The sequence below is a fragment of the Mus musculus genome, chromosome 17 (genome assembly GCF_000001635.26).
Source record: "Mus musculus strain C57BL/6J chromosome 17, GRCm38.p6 C57BL/6J".
NCBI classification, from domain to species: domain Eukaryota; kingdom Metazoa; phylum Chordata; class Mammalia; order Rodentia; family Muridae; genus Mus; species Mus musculus.
The window spans coordinates 5875824-5903372 of record NC_000083.6 but is presented as its reverse complement, the minus strand read 5'-3'; the positions used below and the strand labels follow the sequence as shown (position 1 = coordinate 5903372).

At 48.5% G+C, this 27549-nt stretch overlaps 1 protein-coding gene across 3 annotated transcripts in view; it reads right to left on the bottom strand.

Annotated features, from left to right (window-relative positions):
• Snx9 (sorting nexin 9) overlaps nt 1-27549 on the bottom strand; it is a 90633-nt gene that overhangs the window by 28584 nt on the left and 34500 nt on the right. For 2 of the 3 annotated variants that reach the window (NM_025664.6, XM_017317612.2), the window contains exons 2-6: nt 16290-16376; nt 13224-13298; nt 11474-11599; nt 3878-4046; nt 859-1009 (exon numbers count right to left, since the gene is read on the bottom strand). In NM_025664.6, the coding sequence (NP_079940.2) occupies nt 859-1009; nt 3878-4046; nt 11474-11599; nt 13224-13298; nt 16290-16376 (608 nt within the window). Of the gene's footprint in view, nt 1-858; nt 1010-3877; nt 4047-4197; nt 4228-11473; nt 11600-13223; nt 13299-16289; nt 16377-27549 lie in introns of those variants that run through there. The other variant, XM_030249990.1, reaches the window with a different exon arrangement.

Sequence of the window (27549 nt, the reverse complement as noted above, 5' to 3'; positions counted from 1 at the left end):
GAACCTCTCTGCACAATGCCTGGCACATTGGGAAGTGGCATTGTTAATAAATTGTTAGACATTGAGAGAGCTGTTACTAACATTATTTTTTAGCTTTCTATAGCTAAAAATATTTCTTAATAATAGTTATTTTTATTGATGAAATATTAATATATCATGGTATTTATAAGTAAAGCAATACGAAGTATTTTGCAGGGTTTTTGGGGGGCCTGAGCTGGCCCCACACTTGCTCCACACAGCTGAGGATTATCTTGAACCAGCTTCTCATGTTGTACCTGCCGAGTGTTGGCATTGCAGCTGTGCAGCTGTGTGCCGCTGTGTGCAGCTGTGTGCCGCTGTGTGCTGCTGTGTGCAGCTGTGTGCTGCTGTGTGCTGCTGTGTGCTGCTGTGTGCAGCTGTGTGCTGCTGTGTGCAGCTGTGTGCAGCTGTGTGCTGCTGTGTGCTGCTGTGTGCAGCTGTGTGCAGCTGTGTGCTGCTGTGTGCTGCTGTGTGCAGCTGTGTGCTGCTGTGTGCAGCTGTGTGCAGCTGTGTGCTGCTGTGTGCAGCTGTGTGCCGCTGTGTGCTGCTGTGCCCGGTTTGAAGACTTTTTAACTAAATAAACATTTCACTTATTAACCCTGCGAAACTGATGAAATTGGCTTCTATCTAAGATTGAAGGCCACACAGGACTCCAAACTCAGTAGATTACTGAACAGAAAAAAAGTCAAACTTTTCTTACATTGCACGCACGCACGCTCATACACATGCATGCATGCACGCGCACGGGCTCACACACACACACACACACACACACACACACACACACACGCACGCACGCACGCACAGGTCCCTGCATCCTCAGCTCCCCTGCACACTTACTTGTTAAGGGGCAGCTTCATGGAGGAGGCACCCGCACGACTGTTTCCCCGCTGGATGCCCCCTGCTTCAGCTGGTTCTGAATCCTTGAAGTAAGGTGAGGAGGACTTGGGGTCGTCCCAGTCTTCATCCCATTCGTCATCATCACCAGTTGCTATAGGGAGGGAGAACGAGAACAACCACGCATGTGAGAAGCTTAACTCTGAGTGATGACTGCTCCAGCTGGCCAGCTTGTAAGATGGGAGCAGAGCACAGCGTAGACTGCCACGGGGGTCTTTAGAGCACAGGCTTTGCAGTCGGCATTAAGGCTTGACCTATGAATCCTGCCCTGTTCTTTGAATGCAAATGACACATTGGAAACAGGTTAGATAAAGCAGTCAGGGTAGCAAAACCTTGACAAGTGCCTTAGGTGACACAACAGACTGTACCTTCCTTCAATCAGTGGCACTGGGAAAACTATATCCACTCCTTACCTTACATCATGGATAAAAGTCAACAGAAAATCAGTTACTTAAACATTAAGATCTCAAACCATACAACTCCCAGAGGATGATGGGGAGAAAAATCCCCTGACATGTCCTCAGCACTATGCTTAGGTGTCACACCAGAGTCAGGGAACTGAAGCAAAGATAACAGGGCCACAGCATCAACCAACAGGCAGAGCACAGCACAGGAAGCAGCAATTGACTGGTAATCAGGCACTATGGATAGACAAGAATACCCATGTGATAAAGGGAGAGCATTTCCAAATATACAGGGAACTCATATCGATCAATAGTGAGGGGATAGAGAGATGGTTTAGCAGTCAGAGCACTGGCTACTCCCAGCATGCAAATAGCAGCTAGCAGTGGTATGTAACTCCGGCTCTAGAGGATCCAATGCCCTCTCCTGTCCTCTGAGAGCACTGCACACTCACAGTATACAGACGCGCATGTAGGCAAAACACTCATCCATAAGCCAAAAGTAGATAAAATCTCCAAAAGAACAACCCACCCCCAACTATTCAATAGAGGGGAAAAAAAAAAACAAAACAAAACCACGGGCCTCCTTACTCAGAGTTTCCTTCCTGAAGTTTCATTCTCTATGGGTAACCATGGCCTGAGACACAGCAGGGATGAAGATGGGGGTGTGGGGGGATGCAGAGATGTGGATGGGATGGGGAGGGGATGCAGGAACGTGGATGGGATGGGGAGGGGATGCAGGGATGTGGATGGGATGGGGAGGGGATGCAGGGATGTGGATGGGAAGGTAAACAGTGCAGCTTTCAGGAACAAGTCATGAGCTCTTATGCACAGCTTGGTGTAATTGTTAGTGTTAGTATTATATACTGGAAGTTTGCCAAGAGATTTTTAGATGCTCTCAAAAAGCATATATATGTACATATGTATACACACACACACACTATGTATGAGGTGAGGGCTTTTTCAAGTCAATTTCAAGTTGTAATAATCACTGTCTTATGTAAATCAAAATATCATGCTGTACAAACTTAAATTTGTGTGTGTGTGTGTGTGTGTGTGTGTGTGTGTGTGTGTGTGTGGTTCCGGCTGTCCTGAAACTCACTTTTGTAGACCAGAATGGCCTGAACTAACAAGAGATCCACTTGGCCCTGCCTTTCAAGTTCTGGGATTAAAGGTGTGCACTATCACACCTGGCATTAAATATGGAAGAAATATAAAAGCACTGTTTTTTCTGCTCCGAGTAACTTCTAAACTAATCTTCCAAATTTACAAATAAGAAACAAACTAATGAATGAAAACTGTTTTAATTCAAAGACATTAGGGAGAAAAGGATACCATTTCTAAAGACCAGGTGCCTAACATGGAGACAGACGTGGGGGAAGGGCAGTGAGCACCCTCAGCCATCAGGTTCTGTCACACAGCAAAAGAGAAAAGCTGGAGACAATCAGAACAGAGCAGACCTGGACCTTCTTAGTTCCAGCATCGACACAAACATCCTTCTCGGGCGGGGTGGGGTGCGGTTTGTGTTACGTAAGCGTATGCTCATTTGTGTATGGCTGGTGGGTTAAGTACATGGGAACTGGGGGACAACCTTGGGTACTGTTCCTCAAGAAGGCCATCCATCTTTTCTTATTTAAATTATACTTCTGGGTTTCTGTGTGCCATGTGCACGCAGTGCCCACACAGCCCAGCCAAAGGGCACTGTATCCCTTGGGACTGAGTTAGAAAAATCTTAGCTGCTGTGTGAGTACTGGAAAATGAAGCCCGCCCGGTCCTCTGTAAGAGAAACAAGTGCTTTTAACCACTGAGCCATATCCCCATGCCTGGCCACCTTGGGGTTACAGATAGCTTTCTAGATCAGTGAACTGCTTCTCCTTCAGGAAAGCTCTCCTGTGCTTAAAACTCAGAGCCAGGAGTCATGAGCACAGCCTCCTGAGCCAGGCGGCATGCTCTGCCATTTCCTTGGTGACAGAAGTGTCTTCCATTCCAGAGAGGACTTCACAATTGAAGCTCACCACCAGAAAAAAAACAAGCCAGGAAGGACTGAAACCTGAGAGTCTTCATCCCCAGCTCATCCTCTGTGAACTGGAGAAGGGCTGCAGATGTAGTCGGGTTTTCTGGATCACTCTCTGGGCTGCAGGGTTGGTTCTAACAGTGTCTCCGTTAGTGAGCAAGTGCAGACGCTGGTGGTGGTAGCGACCACGGTCAGTCAGCCTGGTACAGCCCAGGCATGACACGAGAGGGCTTGGAAGTGCCACACCTCACCCATGCACCTCCTCGTCTGAATGCTTGCTGCATCCCTTGATTTACTCTTAGCAATAAACGGGCGACAGGAAGTCAAATGAGTCCCTGAGTTTTGTGCACTGTTCTAGCAAGTTCCTAAAATCTAGGAGGAGCTCCTGGGAGGCACCACTGTTCAAGGAGAAGTGTCAGTACTGAATGAGACTGTAGGATGAGACTGTAGGGCCCTGCATCCGGAGTCACTGTGCTGTGCTGACTTAGAGGAAAGCAAGATCAGCCTATGCCCCCTGCCTGTCACTCAGGCAGAAGTGTCCCCTCACCTGGTCCTTGGTAGGCCTGTGGGTGGCCAAAGCCCGTGTCCCAGTTGTTGGCGCTGCTGTTCCTCTGAGCGCTAGTTCCGTCTGTCCTGGAGCCCCAGGCATCGGAGCTGTCCCAGTTCCCAGGTTTGGGAGCATTCCAGGCTGTCCAGGGGTCATTGCCACCACCAACCTGTGTGGAAAGGGACAAGGAGAAGGAGTTTTTGTGACTGCTAGAGACTGTGTCTCCACTCAGCACTCAGCTACAGGATGACGGAGACTTAGAGGAAAGCACAATCAGCCTACTCCCCCTGCTTGTCACTCAGGCAGAAGTGTCCCCTCACCTGGTCCTTGGTAGGCCTGAGGACAACATAAGTGCTGGTATAGTCACTGGAAATGGACTTAAGTCTCCATGCCATGACCCAGGGGAAAACAGGGGCATACGATGTGAGCACTGGTCAGCTCCACTGATGAGCTAGAAAGCCACTGTGCAGGCTACTGCTGAGCCCTTACCACTGACCAAATGGCTCTACAGTAGGTTCTTCTACTTAGGTCTTAATTCTCATAAGTAATACAGTAAAAGGAAAAATTCATGTGTAGTAAAAGGCAAAGGAGTTGAACAGGTCTGCCACTTTAGACCGTCTCCCGGGACGCATAGCAAACACTGTCCTTGGTCTGTAACTCACGGATTATGCCTGACTCTTTACCTAACCCCAACTACATTTCAGCACTGCTCACCATCCAGGAGCAATATATTCAACATATCTGTATAAAAAAGAAATCCAAGATTCTCTTTCCAGCCTTGCTCCTGGAATGACAACTCTGAGACCAATTATGTATTAAGAAATGCCTGGGCCATAGCTTTGCTTGTTCTTGGACTTGCTTAAACTTATCCCTTTTATTCTAACCTGGGTTCAGCTACGTGGCTGCTTTCCTCTCCCTGTCTCCTCAGAGTTCCTGGGGTTTCCCGAGTTTCCCGAGTTCAGCTACCTCCCCTCAGTCTGGCCTGCTTCTTCGTCAGTGTCTTCCCTAACATCTCCCCTGAGTCCACTTCCCTGCTGCTCTATAGCCATCTCCTCCTCAGGGCTGCTGCTCGAATCTCTCCTCATCCCACCCGAGCCTGAGCCCCTCTACCTGCTGCTTTCTGAGCTTTGCCTCCACCCTCCCGCTGACTCTCTCCAGGATTCCAACCTGAATTCATCTACCTGCTGGTCCGTCACCTCTCCTGCAGTCCCGACCTCCTTCCTCAGCAAATGGCTCTCGGGTCTCTCCTGCTTCTCACTATTGCCCAGAAACCTCTCTCTCCCTGCTGGATGTCCCACCTCCTATTTCCTGCCTCAGCTCACTGGTCATAAGCTTTTTTTATTGACAAGTAATATTTTTAAGAGATTCAGAAACTTTGATATCTAAACTCTATCAAAGCCTCCTAAGGTGCAGAGGAATATATATACACTGGCTGTATAACAGGAAGCGATTGCCTGTGCATAACATCCTGTTTAACAGAATGGCTATTTCAAGCCATCTACCGAGAAAGCTTACAGCATTAGCCAAGTGTCTGAGGAAACCAGCCTTGTGTCTGTCTATCACACCAGAAGGACCTGAGAATGAAGTCGGGATGGCCACTAAGGTAGCAGAGGCAGGTATGGGTGCTGTACACTCATGTATCTATAACCACAGGGGAGCTACACTTAGAACAGAGGCAGGCAACATGGTGTCCAATAACCTAGTTTCTGAGAAGAACATCTCCAGGTGGTATAAGTATCCAAACATGCTTAAATAAGCCTAGATATCCCCCAAGGCTACCGTGGGTAAATAAATGCTATGGCCTACTGCCTAGGGCCACAAAGAACAAAACAACACAAGATTAAGTCAGGTAGAGAGAATGATTCAATTACAAGATGCAGTGCACACGGCCCGTCTAACACCACTGCTGGGGTAACAGCAGAGGGTTTTACAATACACTTCTTTTTCAAGAAGGAGAAGTAGACTAAAGCAATGGGCTGTGAAGAGTAGTAAACAACAAACCAGCAAAACGCCGTAAACCATCACACCTGCCTGTGCAAGACCGAACGCGCTCTTTTACATGATGGCAGCAAGCAGGTCACACACACGCACACACACGCTCGCACAAGCATGTATCACCGATGAGACTGTTCAGCCCCGCTATCATCTTACGTGGTCCCTCACATACACAGTCCACCACTGGCCCAAACATGGGCTACTCAGTGTTCAACACTGGCCACCTAGGTGGCTTTTGAACTGTTCTGTGACCATGGGGCCAAGGCTGCTTCCCATGGGCGCAGTGACTGGGAACCAGCCCTAACATGGACAATGCTTGGGTCCCAGCATTGCTACCAACAGCTCCTTGCATATGAGCAATTCGCCCTTCTTAGCTACTATGTTAAATGGGACCTGGAACACTACCTTCCTCAGGGCGTCTGTTAAGTATGAACGGATAAATGCATACAGTACTGACAAAATAAGGGTTCAGTAGAGTCATCTGTACATGTGGGGGTTCACCTGAAATACAGAGAATCAGCACCTTATGAGGCAGAAAAAGCCTAAGGTCTGACGCCAGCCTGCTACATAGCAAGTTTTAGAGGCTGTCGGCTACACAGGGAGACCCTGTCCCAAAATAACGAAACCAGCAGTTCACTGAGAGGGACAGAGCTACATGTCCCTCACGCCTCCCCCGTGCTACAGCAGGAGGTGTGGAGAGGATGCCAAGCAGTGTAAATGCCAGGACACACTGCTGGAGACATGTTTAAATAAGGAAATGACGCTAGGCATTTAGGCTGTTTTCTGCTAGCTGAAGATCTGCTTCCTTCAGGCATCCCAGAGAAGAGGGCAGGTGTGCCTCCCTCACCTCACGGTTAAGCTCAGGGCTAACACCCAGGGCTCAGGCTTTGGTACAAACACCTTTTAGGCTCTGAATGCCAAGAGTGTTTTCACAATCTAATCCCAATGTAACAAGCTGGGCTACCAAGATCTGTTTTAAAGCTCCTTTGGCCATCAATTTCTTTGCTCTCATCCACCAACCCCTTTGTCTTGAAACCACAGACTTGGGCATTCGGTAACCTGCTCTGTTTCTTAGCTGAGGCCTCCCCTCCCCACCCTTCCCTTCCCCTCCCCAGTCATGCCCACCGAGCAACACTTTCTGCCTTCCCTTCCTGGTCCCAGGATCTGCTTGATCTCCTGTCACTCAGAGCCAAGCCCTCTGGATCTCACCACACCAATCAGGCCTCAGTAAAAGTGTCAGCTGACAGTCTGCAGGTCCTACCTCCTTAGCAATCACACCTGCCTGACCAGGCCCAGTAGAGCTTCACATTACCGCATAGAAAAAGCATACCTCTCAGGGTCGGCTGGTAAGTGCTTATTTCTTCATGCAGTTATTCATGTCTCAAATTTACCTTATTTATGGAAGAAGGAGGAGAAGGAGAAGGAGAAGAAGGGAGTAACTGGCTGAGTCTTTCAACACAACCAACCTGAGCCCAAATGTCCACCTTAAAATAAAAAGGTATTCAGTGAGCAGGGGACAAGGCACAGCAAAGCTTTTAATCAAAACCAGCAAATTCACGGCACAGATTCAGGAGAAAAGCCTGGCATGCCACCGGCAGAAACCCAACTCTGGGGGAGCGAGCATGTTGCGTTCTTCCTGTGCTTGGTACCACGACTGAAGCACTAACACTACCTGCAAGCTGCACTGGAGTGGGGCAGACCCCATGCATGCCATAGCTAGCGAGGCAAACCCAGGCAAACACACAGCCAAGATGTCCAAATGTTAGAATTTTAAACCTTTCCTTTCAAAAGCACCGTCTGTGTAAGAGTCCAACCAGGACACACACACAGCCACAAGTGAGGGAAAGAAGAGGCCAGGCACTGGGAACTGAGAGACAAAAGTGCGGGTCCTCCGACGTGGGCTCTGCTGGAACGTGGTGACTCAATTCCTGACAACTCTGGAGCCCGAGTCCTGAGCCCACACAGCTCAGCGTGGAATGAAAACTAGTAAAACTTCTGTGGTGTGAGGGTCAACTCTTGTGCTATGAACGACCCCATTCTCAGTTCAGAGATGCAAACGAAAGGAAACTTGTCAGTCAAGGCACAGAAAAGATAATCACGGAAGACTAATGAGTCCCAGTTCACCTTCTTACCCAAGCTGAAAAATGACAAGACATGCGGACTGTTTTAACATCACGGGGCAGACGGACAGTGGTCGTAAGTTACTGGAAGGGGAGATCTACAAACACCCTGATCCCTGTCAGGAGAGACCTGGCAGAGCCTGGTGGGCTGTGACTTGTAGAGGTGTAGTCTGGGCATGGGGAGGGTAGTGAGTGTGAGTGAGAGCTGTACCCAGGAAGTGCTCAAGGTCTGCAGAGGAACAGGAGGTCTAAAGTTGACACCTAATAATGTCACCGTCTGAGCAATCTCTTCAAGTCAGAGAAAGGATCACGAGAGGAAACTCAGAGCGCAATCTTCCACAGCAGAAAGCCTCACACTGCACAGTGCGCTAGCAAGACTTCATTCAGTAGCAGGGCAAAAGTACCCTTAGTGAAATATTCCTCTGTTCACACTCAGAAAAGCTTAAAACGGAAAAGAAATGGACATTTAAAAATAACTTCTCTATCACATGGTTCAAAATATTAACGAGGGTGCAAAGTACTCAGCAAGGTAAAATGACAAAGTCTGGCATCCAATAAGGAAACTACAAGCAATGAAACAGCAGGGAACTGTGACCATAGCAAAGGGAAAACTCAGCCAACTGAGGCTGACCCAATCAGAACAAGGGAGCACTCCTCTTTGTGGATGGAGAGGAGACAACCGGAATGATCTCCCAACAGGAGACAATACACACAAAGGAAACTCCAGGGCCTAGGTGGAGCCAGTGCGAGACCATAGGCATGGAAACTATGCAGATGGAGAAAGGGGCACTGTGACCAGAAAGAAGAAAACCTGTAAGATACATTTGAAGCAGCTATAAAACAACTTAGTTTGAAAAGCAGCAATTAAAGAGAAAGAATTCTGCATTTATCCTGCACTCTAAAAACTGGACGAGGGTAGCTAGCTAGCTCTGGGGATGATACCAAGAGGACTGAAGGCCAGCAGGCACAGCAGGCAAACTAACAGTGATTCAGGCATGACAGCAACAACAGCAAGCTGTCAGAACAGTGCACAGTTTCCACTCTCAGTGAGAGTCCCATTTGTTTGTGGATTGCTTCTGGACAGGAGAAAATACCACACAATGGAGGGAGACTATCGTCCAGCCAACCCAGGTATCATTGGTATGAACAGGGGACTGACCAGATACTGTGTATTTTGATGTGATGTAACATGAAACATTGAACTGCATCTACGATGCAGCCTGTACTTCTCATGTTCACGCAGGGACTAAGATGTAACACAGAGGGACTGAGCTGACTGCATGGCCTTCTATAAAGGCAACTACTGGCTACACAGTGAGGAGTTCTCAGTTTATAGTTTTTTTTTTTCATTTATTCATTTATTTTATGTGAGTACACTGTAGCTGTCTTCAGACACACCAGAAGGGGGCATCAGATTTCATTACAGATGGTTGTGCGCCACCATGTGGTTGCTAGGAATTGAACTCATGACCTCTGGAACAGCAGTCAGTGCTCTTACCCGCTGAGCCATCTCTCAGCCTAGTTATAGCATTTCTGTTTGGTCGTATTCTGCTCCCTAGCTACATGGTTAGAGCACCTGGACCAGGAAGCAGCTCCTGCACCTGATTACCATGCATGCGCCCACAGTACGGACGCCTGCTGGGAGACATGCTGAAACAAACCTGACTCCTCCCTGAGTTCTAGGGGAGCAGACATGTTTAGGGTACTGTCTCTCATACACAGACACAACTTTAGGAGAAGAAGGGCTTTGACTTCCATGACTTTCTGTATCTGTCTGAGCTGGGTCAGACCCCATAAGTGGACCATGGCTGAGAATTAGTGAGAATCTCACCAAGGTGGCTTTCTGCTTGGCACTTTAGCTAACTAGCAAACAAAGGAAACTTTAAAGTGCGGTCTACTGTTTCCATTCAGAAAACACTCAAAGGCCAGCCCCATTAATACAGATTACTAGTTTGGTAAGTCCACCAGGAAACCTCCCTAGCCACAGGCTAGCCACAGCTTTATTACTATCTAGGAGAACAGGCTTGCTGTGCGTACAAGGCTCCACCTCTGTACGCAGCACGTGGAGCCGCTCCCCAGTCCCCACTGCTCCTGTTGCCCTTTGGCCTCTCCTGGGACTGAGCAGACAGCTGCAACCTGACAGACAGGTTCCTGCTGGGAAGGAAAGAGGCCATGAGGGCAGAGTGCAGGACTAGATAACTGCAAGACTCCAAAACGAGTGGAAAGTTAGCGTTTCCTGCTCACAACAGGAAGGCTGTTTAGAAGGTAGAATATTTCTTCTCTTCAACTCATCCACATGAATAAGAAAGTATCAGGCATTGGGTAAACATTTAGTAGCTGGACTAGAAAGTGATCGAGAACCAAGCAATATGTTGTCACTGTCCCCCTGGGAGGGGCACTGTGACCAGAATAATTGATGGAGATTTAACTGTTTCTCTCAAAAGGGCCAGAGGACACAAGGCCCTCTCATGTGAAAACCTAACCATTTCAACTCAAAACATGACAGAGCCTGTACATTTTCCTATTCTCTTATTTACAGAGCTTAATCTCAAGTCTACAGAAGGGTCTCTGGTAGAAATATAAAATACACAATGTGGACATTCTCTCTCTTATTTGGTTTCATTTTTTGAAACAGAGTCTAACTATGTAGTCCAGGCTGGCCTGGACTCACAGAGAGCCTGGGATTAAGGCGTGTGCTACCAAGCCATGTTTAAAATCTGTACATTCTCTAAAACAGGGGCTCACGCTAGGCCTACTTAGAGCCAACATCACTGACAAAGAGTTTAAGTGCCTGGCTGTGCTACTTCTATCTGACTGTTTCTATGGGCGATGGGCGGGGGTTGGGGGGTGGTGACACTTGCTGTAACAGGAGGACCCATGACAAAGTCTAGCCAAGCAGAAACTGGCCACCTCAGTGTCTGCTTCCTTCCTTCTCCGCAGGCCCTCATTCTGGAGAATATTTAACCTTTTAGGGAGGGGTCCATACCCATATCCTGATATTCTCAAAAGCAAATCTCAACACACCATCTTTCATTGTATTATTGGTTTTGCAAACAGTCTTTAGTGGATGTTTCAGGTGAGGTCTGTTAATACCCAGCAGGAGCGCCACACCCCCTCATGCCACACCCCCTCATGCCACACTCCTAGCCCCCAACCACTATACACACCCTCACAATGCATAGCCCCATGCCACACCCCAATCCCCCAACCACTGTACACACCCACACCACACCCTTAACCCCTCAACCACTGTACACACCCTCACACTGCACACACCCCCACGCCACACCCCATCCCCCCAACCACTGTACACACCCTCACACTGCACACACCCCCACACAACACCCCTAACCCCCCAGCCACCGCACACGCCCCTCACAGCTACTTTCAGGCAGCACCCACAGCGATGCTGTACCACCTGGCTCCCCTCAAGCCTAGCTCTCAGGAAAGCCAGCCAGCCCCGGCAGGAGGTGAGGCCTACCTGGTTATTGCTGTTGGCAGAAGATGAGTTGGTTTGAGCTGTGCTAGCTGTCAGGGAATCGAGGAAAGCTTGGTCGGCTACTGAATTCCCACAAGAAAACGGATCTTTTCCATCGTTTGGTAAAATCTGAGGATTGGAAAGAGCTGTTATTCCCTCACAATTCCATCTCAGTGAGAGCTTGAGTAGGTGACACACAATCTACCCTGGGGAGGGGCCGAAGCTTCAGGGCTGCAGGTCTCCCTCTCAAGGCTGTTTTTGCTGCACTCTACAATTTCAATAGTTTTCATTTATATTTATGTTAAACACTCTCAATTTTTTTCTTGATATTTTTTTCTTTGACTTATATGTAATTTAGATTGCTTAATTTCCAAGTATTTTGGTATTTTCCAGCAATCCTTCTCTTACTTATTTGGAGTTAAATTTCAGTATACTCTGAGAAGCACTCTGTGACTGGTTAATCTACCTACCTACAGACACACATGGACGCGAGCACACACCCCTGACTGATCAACCTACCTTCACACATTCTCCCTGTCTCTCCCCCTCCCCTCTCTGTTGGGTAGTTGTGCTGGGAATTAAACCCAGGGCAAACAGTGTGGCACTGAGCTACATGCCTGGCCCTCTTCTTTTAAACACATTGTGTGTTTTATAGTTCAGAACATGGCTTATCTTAGTTCACGGACGTCCATCATATCCTGTTGGTGAATGGTTCTGATGGTTCAACCATATTCTAACGTTAGCCTGCTGGGTCTGTCCATTTCTAGTAAAGTGAACTCAGTCTTGAAAGATTAAACAAATCTAAGAAGCTGAAACGATACCTCTTTAGAAACAAATGCTTGTATAAATAGAAAGACTACCAGGGTCAACCTAAATCCTTAAGATTTCTCTTGGCTGTGGCCATTTTAGGATCTCAGATATGCAGTGCACAGAACCAGCACAGGATCTGAACCTCAGACTTTCAAACTGTGCTCAGGGGTCTATGGACTCTTGGCACTGTGCAGACACAGCTATGTGTATGTAGACGTGTATGGGTGTGTGTGTGTGTGTGTGTGTGTGTGTGTGTGTGTGTGTGTGTGTGTGTGGACACACACTTCTGGAAGAGGAAAAAGCTCTACTGACTTCCCAGGATGTTTAAGACTCCTCACGGCTCGATTTTAACGGAGGACCAGAGAACACAGACAGACTCCTCCTGCTTTGCTGATAAGGCCCAGGGAAGCTTCCCGCCAGAGGCCTTCCAGAGGTAACTCAGTGTCTGTCACCCAAGAGAGGCAAATGCTCAGGCTTGAGACCTACAGGCAACCAGCAGGGGGCGCCAGGCAGCAGGCTCTGAAGGGAGTTTTGCTGCTGAGTGGCTGTGTATCAGGCAAGGTCACCCGCAGGACTTTGGGGTGTCCCATTGAAGACATCCTCCTGTCTACGAAAGCAGCAGAAGGAAGCGTGAAGCCTGGCCTTTTAAAGAATCCACTGAAAGTCTGCACATCAATCCACCTCCAAGCCGGAGGCGGGCGGGCGGCAGCTGCCCCTGGAAGGAAGCGAATCTAAACCCTCTGTAGCTTAGGCTCATAGGTAAGCTCTTTCCTTATTTCTACTTCAATGTATTTCCCGCACTTTATTTAATTAGCACCAACTACTTTCCCATTGAAGTTCTTCTTTTAAGACAGTTGCTGTCTTCCCAGCAACCTTTTAACGCAACAACTGATAGAGAGATGTGCAGCGAAGATGAGCGTAGCTGGTCGTGGGTAGTGCTTACTTCCACGTAGTCAGTAGGAACAAGCCCCTGCTCTCCTTTGTTGTTCTTTCCTTCCAGCCATCCTCCACCAACATTCTAACAGAAAAGATGAAGATAAGTGCTATGTTAGGACTTGCTTAGAAATTCTGTATTGAGAACTGTTACAAATTTCTAATTTTTACATGAAAAACATGAAGCTTTTTATACATAGAGCTAATACTGTTCAAAATTTTACATTTTAAAATCTTGTTTAGAAGAGAAAATAATCTATTCTAACAAGACACACTGAGCTCCAAGAAGTGATTAATGTTTATTTCCTTTGTGCAGGCATGTGCATCTACACAGGTGGAGACCTGAGGGCAACATCGGGTGCTCTTCCTTGGGCGCTGTGCACCTTTTAAAAAATGTATGTACTCCTTTATTGTGTGCATGTGCATGTGTGTGCACATGAGTGCCATGGCCTGTGTGGAGGCCAGAGGACAACTCAGGAGGTAGGTTCTCTCCTTCTCCACATGTATGCTGCGGTCATCAGCCAAGGCCACTGGCTTGGTGGCATTGGTGCCTGTACCTTTATCCACTGAGTCATCTCATGGGCCCCACTTTCTGTTTGGAAACTCTCTCTGGCTGGAGCTCACCAAATGGGGCAGGCTGGCTAGTCAGAGAGGCCTGGGAACCTACCCGGCTCCACCCATGCCCGTGACAGCCACCAAGAGGCTTTGTCCTATGTTTCCGGGATTGAACCTAGGTTCCTATTCTTATAAAACAAGTGCTTTCCCAAAGGACCTGTCTTCCCATTGTTGAGTGTATTTTCTATAACAAGTTATCCCAGAGAATCAAACTAGGAAATATGAAATAATTCCAGAGAAAAATACTAGGAAATATAATTAATAAAAAGGGTGTCCATGGGAACTGTGGTCATGTGTGATAATTTGTTACAAGGTTGAGTGTAGTCAATACTGTGTCAGGACAATATTCTAGGGGGTTTTCAAATTAAAAACATGTGAGTCAGCAACTAAGACAGGACATTTGATAATATTAGGAAATTACTAATTTTACGAAATGGCTGGAATGTATTGTCATTCTGTCTAAAAACTAAACCTATTTCTACTTGTTAGAAATACAAAACTAAGGGCTGGAGAGCTGGCTCAGTGGTTAAAAGCACGCACTGCTCTTAGGGACCAAGCACATGGGCGGTTCTCAATCATCCAGGACATCTGACGTTCTCCATGACCTCCACTGGCACTGAGACACAGCCCAGGTAGCCCATGAGAGCTTGAGCAGCCTGGTCAGGCTGCAAATACTATAGGTTTAGCATATAGGGCCAAAAAGCAAAGCTATGAGAATAATCATTATCATAAACCAAAAGAGGGGCTCAAAGTAGCTGGAGAGAGGCAATCAGAGAAGCCCTGGTAACCAAGCACAGCTTCCTGCCTCAGATACAGCCACTGCACTGTGATGGGGTATTCAGGAAGAACACTGGGGAACAAACCTCAGACAAGGAGCCTTAGGGCAAGAGACACAGCTGCTGGTGTGGAGCCTAGGGGCTGTGGGGGGAACTAGGAGGACATAGCAGCTGGTGTGGAGCCTAGGGGCTGTGGGGGGAACTAGGAGGACATAGCAGCTGGTGTGGAGCCTAGGGGCTGTGGGGGGAACTAGGAGGACATAGCAGCTGGTGTGGAGCCTAGGGGCTGTGGGGGGAACTAGGAGGACATAGCAGCTGGTGTGGAGCCTAGGGGCTGTGGGGGGAACTAGGAGGACATAGCAGCTGGTGTGGAACCTAGGGGCTGTGGGGGGAACTAGGAGGACATAGCAGCTGGTGTGGAGCCTAGGGGCTGTGGGGAGAACTAGGAGGACATAGCAGCTGGTGTGGAACCTAGGGGCTGTGGGGGGAACTAGGAGGACATAGCAGCTGGTGTGGAACCTAGGGGCTGTGGGGGGAACTAGGAGGACATAGCTGGTGTGGAGCCTAGGGGCTGTGGGGGGAACTAGGAGGACATAGCAGCTGGTGTGGAACCTAGGGGCTGTGGGGGGAACTAGGAGGACATAGCAGCTGGTGTGGAGCCTAGAGTCTGTGACAAGGTTGGGGAGGACGTGCCCAGGGGCACAGGCAGAAGGCTGTGGGCCTGCACTCTCTCAGTGGCGTCCTGGGAAGCAGGTGAAGACAGAAGCAGTGGCTGAAAGGTTTGCTCATTACAGAGACTAATTCTCCCTCCTATCTGCTCTTCTCCCTTCTGAAGAAAATAAGAGTAATTGAGATAATTTTCCTCAGAACTTTTATTTCAAACAGCTTTCATCTCACAGTCCTGCTAAAGACTTAAGAATGCTTACAATTAAGTTGCATATAAAGAGAATTGGACAGTGTGGTGACTACCACAGAGATAACAGAGCGTGCGTGGCCTGGATGATTTAATAATGGTATTGTTTACTTCTGAGCAACAAAGATCACAGAAGAAACTCAATGGGCTATAAAAATTGTATTCTATAAAAAGAAATGTGCTAAATTTCCACCAGAGGGAGTCTGAACCCAGAGACCACACAAATGCTTATGGGAAAGGAAGGGAAGGGAAGAGCGGTGTAGTCAGAGCTGCTCGTGCATGTATGAAGATGAACGCCTCTATGTGCACACACAAGTTCAAAGAGGGTTTATGAACACGGTGTTGTGGCCCTGCTGGGAGCTAAGCTAACACACACTGCTTTCTGGTAATCCTACTACAGGGTCAGGCTAAGAACAGAGAGAGCAATCAGAAACTAAGCTGTTTAGGACCGTCGGCATGACTGCCTATGTATTACAGAGACTCAGCCCTGTAGCGTAGGGACAAACCACTGGGAGTTGATTTCAGAACCACAACAGATGCTTGGCAGGCTACAAATGTTAGGGAACACCAGCAAAAAAGAGGCGCAATAAATTTAGTCACACACTCAGCCACATGCAGGGGCTGAACTTCTCTAGGTGTGCATGTGACAGCTTCTTGTAGCATCAGCATTTCATAAGCACCAGCTGAAACACCGATGTGAGCTGCTGAGCATGTAGAAGAAAGGCACCACATGAACGCACATCCACAGCACTGTACGCTCGCCCGCTCTTACCGGGTTTGTAACTGTGATGATTTCTCCTTCAGTAACGGTCAGCTCATTGTTTCCAGGCTCAGCAGCAAAGTCGTACATGACCCGAGCCTGCAGGAAGTGGGCAGGAAAAGAGGACGTTACAAATGTTAAGTCCAAAACAGATCTCAACATCTTAGCTTGCCTGTAAGTGCAACTGTGTGAACCTGACAGTGCCTGTGGCTGACCAGGAGAAAAGGAGAGACAGTTCAGGACACCTAGCTCCTTCAGAACCCAATGACTAGAGCCCCTGCACATATTGCATTTAGAGAGGTTGGTCCTAAAATACAATTCCAAACACACCTGCTTCATTAAAGCAAAAGCCCTCCCCTTCCATGTGGTCAGAAGCAGATGCAGGCACTGGTAATGGGTCCACTCAGGAATGGAGGCATTGCACACAGGCAGGCATGCTATGCCAGCCTTACACACGACAGAAACTCTTGGGATCACTCTTCAGCCCAGGAGCTAGCCCCTAGGATGACTTCTAGCCTCACACAGCAGACACGGACACTCTTCCACACTTTCCGCCGGACCAAGAGCTACAACAGGACTATGTATACTAGCCAGTTCTCCCAAATAGCTCTGATTTTCGAACTTTCAAAGTGGATCACCTACTTGTGGGGCATGTGGCTGTGACAGAGGACAGTGCAGCTGCACTCACTAAACCTATCCTCAGTAAACGCCCTGCAGGCAGCAGGCAGCAGGCAGCAGGCAGCAGGCAGCAGGCAGCAGGCAGCAGGCAGCAGGCAGCAGGCAGCAGGCAGCAGGCAGCAGGCAGCAGGCAGCAGGCAGCAGGCAGCAGGCAGCAGGCAGCAGGCAGCAGCCAGTAGCCAGCAGCCAGTAGCCAGCAGCCAGCAGAGAAGGACCAGCCTGAACTCACCACTGTCTTCCTCTCAGAGCTGCTTCAATTCCAACTATTTTAACAGAGATGGAAGACTCACACGTAGTGAGAAGATGAGAGGGGCCCCACTACCTTGAAATACATACAAAAGTAATAGAAACTATCTGTGAACAAGCCATGGGCCAGGTACTTAAAGCTCCGACACGCTTTAACGGGTGCTTCATAATGTTCAGTGGAAAATTTTTTTGACTTTTGCCCACATTTGAAATTTTTCCTTAAAAAAATCCTGGAAAGAAACAAATGGCAGTGTAGTCTGTCAGTCAAGAAACCCCATCCGCTGTCTCCTGGCAGCAAGGAAGGGGCTGAGGCTGAGGGACAGGCAAGGGGACAAACACTGCCAGTCTACACAGCCCAGGACAACGGACAAAGAAACCACGTGGAGGTACTGTCCTCACACAGCTGCACAGTCGATAGAATTCTGCTTGTCACATTGTGGGATGTTTTTTGGAGGCATGTCACATCAACCTCAGCCCTCTGCGGCGAGGGCAGGGGGAGATAAATGGGAGGGCGGCCTGCGGAAGGAAGTGAGCTTCCTCTGGAGCAGAGCCCGGCCTGCTGGCCCAGCTCCAGGCTGGGGAGCAACCTGCTGCTTTGTTGTTGCTCCTTGAGATGCCTGTTGCATTTTTCAGTTCAGCTAAATTCAGTTGCTCCCCAGGTACTGAATCCTGAAGGCCCTGGTGACTATGTGTAATTCTGTGAAGTGGAATGCGAGACAGTGACACGCAAAGCGATGGGTGGAAACTGCTTCGCACTCTAGACATTGGTGAACAGCCACAACACGATGGTTGGAGAGTGTGTGCCCTTCAAAGCTCATGTTCAGCCATCACCCCGGGTCCGGTGTTCTGAGCAGGAACCTAACGGAGCTGCTACTACACTCAGAATGCATTGCTACAAACCAGACTTCTTAGAGAGGGCTTACTCTCTAGCTTTTCTGCCACGTGAGGACCGGCATCCTCCCCTCCACCTGATGCACAGAAGGAGGGCTAATAGAGTCTTGAATTTGACTTCCCTGTATCTGTAATGCTGGTGAAATAAATTCCAGTCTCTGTAAGCTGCCTGCCCTCTGCATTCTGTTGTGGCAGCACAAATGGATGCAGACTCACAAATAGATACTGGCCTCAGCTCCAGTGTCTGCTGCCTACTTCCTATACACACGGCCTCAGCTCCAGTGTAACTGTCTACTTCCTATACACACGGCCTCAGCTCCAGTGTAACTGTCTACTTCCTATACACACGGCCTCAGCTCCAGTGTAACTGTCTACTTCCTATACACACGGCCTCAGCTCCAGTGTAACTGTCTACTTCCTATACACACGGCCTCAGCTCCAGTGTCTACTGCCTACTTCCTATACACACGGCCTCAGCTCCAGTGTAACTGTCTACTTCCTATACACACGGCCTCAGCTCCTGTGTAACTGTCTACTTCCTATACACACAGCCTCAGCTCTAGTGTAACTGTCTACTTCCTATACACACGGCCTCAGGTCCAGTGTAACTGTCTACTTCCTATACACACGGCCTCAGCTCCAGTGTCTGCTGACTACTTCCTATACACACGGCCTCAGCTCCAGTGTCTACTGCCTACTTCCTATACACACGGCCTCAGCTCCAGTGTAACTGTCTACTTCCTATACACACGGCCTCAGCTCCAGTGTAACTGTCTACTTCCTATACACACGGCCTCAGCTCCAGTGTAACTGTCTACTTCCTATACACACGGCCTCAGCTCCAGTGTAACTGTCTACTTCCTATACACACGGCCTCAGCTCCAGTGTCTACTGCCTACTTCCTATACACACGGCCTCAGCTCCAGTGTAACTGTCTACTTCCTATACACACGGCCTCAGCTCCTGTGTAACTGTCTACTTCCTATACACACAGCCTCAGCTCTAGTGTAACTGTCTACTTCCTATACACACGGCCTCAGGTCCAGTGTAACTGTCTACTTCCTATACACACGGCCTCAGCTCCAGTGTCTGCTGACTACTTCCTATACACACGGCCTCAGCTCCAGTGTCTACTGCCTACTTCCTATACACACGGCCTCAGCTCCAGTGTCTACTGCCTACTTCCTATACACACGGCCTCAGCTCCAGTGTAACTGTCTACTTCCTATACACACGGCCTCAGCTCCAGTGTAACTGTCTACTTCCTATACACACGGCCTCAGGTCCAGTGTAACTGTCTACTTCCTATACACACGGCCTCAGCTCCAGTGTCTGCTGTCTACTTCCTATACACACGGCCTCAGCTCCAGTGTCTGCTGACTACTTCCTATACACACGGCTTCAGCTCCAGTGTCTACTGACTACTTCCTATACACACGGCCTCAGCTCCAGTGTCTACTGACTACTTCCTATACACACGGCCTCAGCTCCAGTGTCTGCTGACTACTTCCTATACACACGGCCTCAGCTCCAGTGTAACTGTCTACTTCCTATACACACGGCCTCAGCTCCAGTGTAACTGTCTACTTCCTATACACACGGCCTCAGCTCCAGTGTCTACTGCCTACTTCCTATACACACGGCCTCAGCTCCAGTGTAACTGTCTACTTCCTATACACACGGCCTCAGCTCCTGTGTAACTGTCTACTTCCTATACACACAGCCTCAGCTCTAGTGTAACTGTCTACTTCCTATACACACGGCCTCAGGTCCAGTGTAACTGTCTACTTCCTATACACACGGCCTCAGCTCCAGTGTCTGCTGACTACTTCCTATACACACGGCCTCAGCTCCAGTGTCTACTGCCTACTTCCTATACACACGGCCTCAGCTCCAGTGTCTACTGCCTACTTCCTATACACACGGCCTCAGCTCCAGTGTCTGCTGCCTACTTCCTATACACATGGCCTCAGCTCCAGTGTCTGCTGACTACTTCCTATACACACGGCCTCAGCTCCAGTGTCTGCTGTCTACTTCCTATACACACGGCCTCAGCTCCAGTGTCTGCTGTCTACTTCCTATACACACGGCCTCAGCTCCTGTGTCTGCTGTCTACTTCCTATACACACGGCCTCAGCTCCAGTGTCTACTGCCTACTTCCTATACACACGGCCTCAGCTCCAGTGTAACTGCCTACTTCCTATACACACGGCCTCAGCTCCAGTGTCTGCTGACTACTTCCTATACACACGGCCTCAGCTCCAGTGTCTACTGCCTACTTCCTATACACACGGCCTCAGCTCCAGTGTAACTGCCTACTTCCTATACACACGGCCTCAGCTCCAGTGTCTGCTGTCTACTTCCTATACACACGGCCTCAGCTCCAGTGTCTGCTGCCTACTTCCTATACACACGGCCTCAGCTCCAGTGTCTGCTGCCTACTTCCTATACAGGCGGCCTCAGTTCCAGTGTCTACTGACTACTTCCTATACACGCGGCCTCAGGTCCAGTGTAACTGCCTACTTCCTATACACACGGCCTCAGCTCCAGTGTCTACTGCCTACTTCCTATACACACGGCCTCAGCTCCAGTGTAACTGTCTACTTCCTATACACACGGCCTCAGGTCCAGTGTAACTGTCTACTTCCTATACACACGGCCTCAGCTCCAGTGTCTGCTGTCTACTTCCTATACACACGGCCTCAGGTCCAGTGTCTGCTGACTACTTCCTATACACACGGCTTCAGCTCCAGTGTCTACTGACTACTTCCTATACACACGGCCTCAGCTCCAGTGTCTACTGACTACTTCCTATACACACGGCCTCAGCTCCAGTGTAACTGTCTACTTCCTATACACACGGCCTCAGCTCCAGTGTAACTGTCTACTTCCTATACACACGGCCTCAGGTCAGTGTAACTGTCTACTTCCTATACACACGGCTCAGCTCCAGTGTCTGCTGTCTACTTCCTATACACACGGCTCAGCTCCAGTGTCTGCTGCCTACTTCCTATACACACGGCCTCAGCTCCAGTGTCTGCTGCCTACTTCCTATACAGGCGGCCTCAGTTCCAGTGTCTACTGACTACTTCCTATACACGCGGCCTCAGGTCCAGTGTAACTGCCTACTTCCTATACACACGGCCTCAGCTCCAGTGTCTACTGCCTACTTCCTATACACACGGCCTCAGCTCCAGTGTAACTGTCTACTTCCTATACACACGGCCTCAGGTCCAGTGTAACTGTCTACTTCCTATACACACGGCCTCAGCTCCAGTGTCTGCTGTCTACTTCCTATACACACGGCCTCAGGTCCAGTGTCTGCTGACTACTTCCTATACACACGGCTTCAGCTCCAGTGTCTACTGACTACTTCCTATACACACGGCCTCAGCTCCAGTGTCTACTGACTACTTCCTATACACACGGCCTCAGCTCCAGTGTAACTGTCTACTTCCTATACACACGGCCTCAGCTCCAGTGTAACTGTCTACTTCCTATACACACGGCCTCAGGTCCAGTGTAACTGTCTACTTCCTATACACACGGCCTCAGCTCCAGTGTCTGCTGTCTACTTCCTATACACACGGCCTCAGCTCCAGTGTCTGCTGACTACTTCCTATACACACGGCTTCAGCTCCAGTGTCTACTGACTACTTCCTATACACACGGCCTCAGCTCCAGTGTCTACTGACTACTTCCTATACACACGGCCTCAGCTCCAGTGTCTGCTGACTACTTCCTATACACACGGCCGCAGCTCCAGTGTAACTGTCTACTTCCTATACACACGGCCTCAGGTCCAGTGTCTGCTGACTACTTCCTATACACACGGCTTCAGCTCCAGTGTCTACTGACTACTTCCTATACACACGGCCTCAGCTCCAGTGTCTACTGACTACTTCCTATACACACGGCCTCAGCTCCAGTGTAACTGTCTACTTCCTATACACACGGCCTCAGCTCCAGTGTAACTGTCTACTTCCTATACACACGGCCTCAGGTCCAGTGTAACTGTCTACTTCCTATACACACGGCCTCAGCTCCAGTGTCTGCTGTCTACTTCCTATACACACGGCCTCAGCTCCAGTGTCTGCTGACTACTTCCTATACACACGGCTTCAGCTCCAGTGTCTACTGACTACTTCCTATACACACGGCCTCAGCTCCAGTGTCTACTGACTACTTCCTATACACACGGCCTCAGCTCCAGTGTCTGCTGACTACTTCCTATACACACGGCCTCAGCTCCAGTGTAACTGTCTACTTCCTATACACACGGCCTCAGCTCCTGTGTAACTGTCTACTTCCTATACACACAGCCTCAGCTCTAGTGTAACTGTCTACTTCCTATACACACGGCCTCAGGTCCAGTGTAACTGTCTACTTCCTATACACACGGCCTCAGCTCCAGTGTCTGCTGACTACTTCCTATACACACGGCCTCAGCTCCAGTGTCTACTGCCTACTTCCTATACACACGGCCTCAGCTCCAGTGTCTACTGTCTACTTCCTATACACACGGCCTCAGCTCCAGTGTCTGCTGCCTACTTCCTATACACATGCAGTCAGCTCCAGTGTCTGCTGACTACTTCCTATACAGGCGGCCTCAGTTCCAGTGTCTACTGACTACTTCCTTAAACACGCGGCCTCAGGTCCAGTGTAACTGCCTACTTCCTATACACACGGCCTCAGCTCCAGTGTCTACTGCCTACTTCCTATACACACGGCCTCAGCTCCAGTGTAACTGTCTACTTCCTATACACACGGCCTCAGGTCCAGTGTGAAACTGTCTACTTCCTATACACACACGGCCTCAGCTCCAGTGTCTGCTGTCTGACTTCCTATACACACGGCCTCAGGTCCAGTGTCTGCTGACTACTTCCTATACACACGGCTTCAGCTCCAGTGTCTACTTGACTACTTCCTATACACACGGCCTCAGCTCCAGTGTCTACTGACTACTTCCTATACACACGGCCTCAGCTCCAGTGTAACTGTCTACTTCCTATACACACGGCCTCAGCTCCAGTGTAACTGTCTACTTCCTATACACACGGCCTCAGGTCCAGTGTAACTGTCTACTTCCTATACACACGGCCTCAGCTCCAGTGTCTGCTGTCTACTTCCTATACACACGGCCTCAGCTCCAGTGTCTGCTGACTACTTCCTATACACACGGCTTCAGCTCCAGTGTCTACTGACTACTTCCTATACACACGGCCTCAGCTCCAGTGTCTACTGACTACTTCCTATACACACGGCCTCAGCTCCAGTGTCTGCTGACTACTTCCTATACACACGGCCTCAGGTCCAGTGTAACTGTCTACTTCCTATACACACGGCCTCAGGTCCAGTGTAACTGTCTACTTCCTATACACACGGCCTCAGCTCCAGTTCTACTGACTACTTCCTATACACACGGCCTCAGCTCCAGTGTAACTGTCTACTTCCTATACACACGGCCTCAGCTCCAGTGTAACTGTCTACTTCCTATACACACGGCCTCAGGTCCAGTGTAACTGTCTACTTCCTATACACACGGCCTCAGCTCCAGTGTCTGCTGTCTACTTCCTATACACACGGCCTCAGCTCCAGTGTCTGCTGACTACTTCCTATACACACGGCTTCAGCTCCAGTGTCTACTGACTACTTCCTATACACACGGCCTCAGCTCCAGTGTCTACTGACTACTTCCTATACACACGGCCTCAGCTCCAGTGTCTGCTGACTACTTCCTATACACACGGCCTCAGGTCCAGTGTAACTGTCTACTTCCTATACACACGGCCTCAGGTCCAGTGTAACTGTCTACTTCCTATACACACGGCCTCAGCTCCAGTGTCTGCTGTCTACTTCCTATACACACGGCCTCAGTTCCAGTGTAACTGTCTACTCGTGTATTTCCTATTTGGCCTTTGAAAGAAAATAGTAGTTGTTTTCCTGCACCATCTCTTCCAATGTTATTCACATCATGGAGCTAAGTTTCCACAAAGTTCCTGATTAGCAGATAACTTTTTGCTATATATTCAGTGTAGACTGTCAACCACAATCAATCACCTCAACAGAAATTTCACAAAGCATATGTGAGGTATGGCTGGTGGACATCAATCTAGGGCCTAAGAAAGCACAGTGACAGCCAGAGCTCTCCAGTGCCCCAGGTCCCATGACAGCAAGTGCACAACACATGTGCTGCTGAGTGCACAGCTCTTCTGAGAGAAGAGAACACAAACACTCCTTCTTCCTTCGCCCACACTGCTCACGTCTGTTCCATCTCGCCTTCTGTGTTCCCTAGTGACTCCAAGTGACTGAAAAATCACTCATGTCTCACTTAAGGAGACACGGTAAAGGATACTTAAGGCCCTGGGTCTGATCCTTACTCCCACACACATACACAGGGTAGGGGAGAAAAGAGAAAAGAGGAGAGAGATACTAGAAACTTTAATACAAAACAAGCTATAAGCAACTCTGCAGCGTAGGGCTAAAGATGCCCGACGCCAAGGCTGCCAACCTGAGTAAGACCCTAAGACCCTTCCAACTCACATGGTAGGCGGAGGGGAGGGGCTCACTCACGTTACCCTTTGACTTCCACACATACACCATAGTACATGGACCTTCCCAAATCAAATAATCAAAATTAGAAACATCTGTAATTCACATCAGAAATTGTTCTAATATAGAAAGAGTTTGTATAATTCAAGAAATAGCAGCCTAACAGGAAAACAGGCAGAAAGCACATGGCTGGAGAAAAACACAAACAGCAACTGAACATATAAATAGCACTTGATTTCTCAAACACAGGACACTGATTTTGTGATAGATTTTGTCAGATTTTCCTTTATTTTATCCTTTAAACATCTACCAGTAACAGATAGTGTGTGTGTGTATGTGTGTGTGTATGTATGTGAGTGTGTGTGTATGTGTGTGTATGTATGTGTGTGAGTGTGTGTGTGTGAGTGTGTGTGAATGTGTGTGTGTGTGAGTGTGTGTGTGAGACTGTTTTCCCCATCTTTACAAACAGAAAAAAAATTACTCAACTTTTATACTTCTGCTAATCTAGCAAGAATGCTACACTAATATGGTTTTAAATATTCAATTACTCTTTGCTGTGGTTTGGGTTCTAAACACTGATTTATTAAAGGTCCATGCCAGAGTCTAGAAGGAAGTAGATAGAGCCCTGAGAGGCAGGCTTTGGTGGGAGGCAGGTCACTAAGGACGCATGTCACTGAGGAGGCATCCTTGAAAGAGACTACAAGAGCCTCATTCTCCTCTTGTTTGCAGCGGTGAGTGGTTCCGTCAGCACGCAGTCCTACTGTGAAGTGCTGCCTTGCCACAAGCCTAAAAGGAACAGAGCCAGCCTCGGCCCAGGACTTCCAGACTGTGAATCAAGCTAAGACTTTTCTTGGTCAATCACTCAGGTAGTTGCTATAGAGACAGCAGGTATGCTGGTCTGGCCGAGGATGGGCCGCACAGGCTCAGACAAGGGAATGTTTGGTTCCTAGTTGGTAGAAACATTTAGGAAGGATTAGGAGGCACGGCCTTGTTGGAGGAGGTGTGTCAATACCACCATAGTACACGGTGTAGCAACCCAGGAAAAGGTCTCATGAGTAGACAGCCACAGCAGGAACAGACAAGCAAGGAGAGCAGAGTGCATGCCAGCGCATGCAGTATGCTATCTTTTTACAGGTACACTAATTCTTGTATTTGCCAGTATTTCTGTAACAAGGCATTAAATAACAAGAAATGAATTTTAAACTGATTACCTAGAATGGCAGAAAAGGAAAATATGTGGATAAGAACAGACCTTTTTCAGTATATTTTTTCTTGTTTTAATTTTAATGTGTAGCTTCGTCACTGATCTAAGAATTCTAAATTAAAATTCTAACAACAAAAGATGAAATATGTAAGAATGACTTTAAGAAATTTCCTAGCTAAAAAAATGAATTATATCTGAGAAACATTAGAAAGTTGGTTACACCCATTACATTCACATCACTATGACCCAATGGGCATACCGTGCCTGGCCAGGTATAACTGTAGCTCACAGGGTCATTGTGATGTCTTTTCTCTCCCAACAACTTGTAAGCACCTTCTGATACTATGAATGTAAGCCAAGAGGGAGGAGGAGGTTTCCAGATGGGTACCAGCTGGGTTTTTCTAAGACACTTTGTGACCAAAGTCCTGTAGTGTCTTCAGCAACAGTCTTACCAGTTTCTGATGGGCAACCAAGAGCAACAGCAGTGCCCTGTACTGTTTGGGGAGGCAAACTCTTCCTGACTGATTACATTTAAGGCCCACTCCACAGGAGTTTATAGGCGTGTCTGATCCTATAAACCTAGCCAAGGCCTCAGCTGAGGAGCTCATAGCCCTGGCTGGGGTGGTGAACCTACTACCACTATTTTGCTAAATAAACAGCATCAAGTCACAGTCTTTACATCGTAAATTAACACAACCATCAGGCCTCATTGCACTCCCAGGCCCTCAAGGCTCAGAGAACACCATGGAAGAAGGGCAGAAAGACTGCTGGAGACAGAGACTGAGGAAGATTGGGGGAAACGGTGTCTTCTGGACACGAACGGGGTCAGTGTATCCATGAGCTTGCAGCAGCCCTGTAGATGAAGCCAGTGAACACTGCAGCATGGCCGTGGGGGAGGGGTCCACAAGCTAAGGACCTGCTCACAGTTGCTAGCTCCTAGGGAAGGAGAGTCGGTTTTCTTATGGGACATGGTCCTTGTAGGTTGCCCATGCTCCAGTGCACGGCCTACACCCATGCATATATGGACAGCACTAATTGCATTCAGTGAAGTATAAAACAGGAGGAGGAAGAGGAGGAAGGAGGAGGAGGAAGTAGTAGTAGTAAGAGGAGGGGATGAAATTGGGACAGAAACATGGTGGAAGCTAGGGACTTGAAACAGGGGAGTAGGGTGAATATAATCATGTATGTACTTATGTGTGTGTATATAATATTCTCAAAGAATATGTTAAAAAGAACCACGAAAAGTAAGATTCGAAATTTAAAACACTGTATCTCTATCTAAGACATCCAAAATCACACTGAAGACTTGACAGTCTGTGTGTGTGTGTGTGTGTGTGTGTGTGTGTGAGAGAGAGAGAGAGAGAGAGAGAGAGAGAGAGAGAACGCTTCCAGCTAGTTAAGAGCACAGGCCTCCCCTTACTTAAGCACACAGCTCCTTGGAAGGGTGAGATTATCACGCGGTTAAACGGTTCCTGCAACTCTTATTTTCAGTACTTTATTTATTTATCTATTTATTTATTCAACCTTTATTTGGTGGATTTTCAGGACAGGGTTTTCTGTATACAACAAAGGTAACATAATGAAGTTACGCAAAAAGTTTAAAAACAATCCAGTTTCCTAGTCAAAGGGCACAGGCACTAACAGGTGGGTGTTATTTGCTTTTGAGACAGGGTCTCGCGTGGGCCAGCCTGGCCTCACACT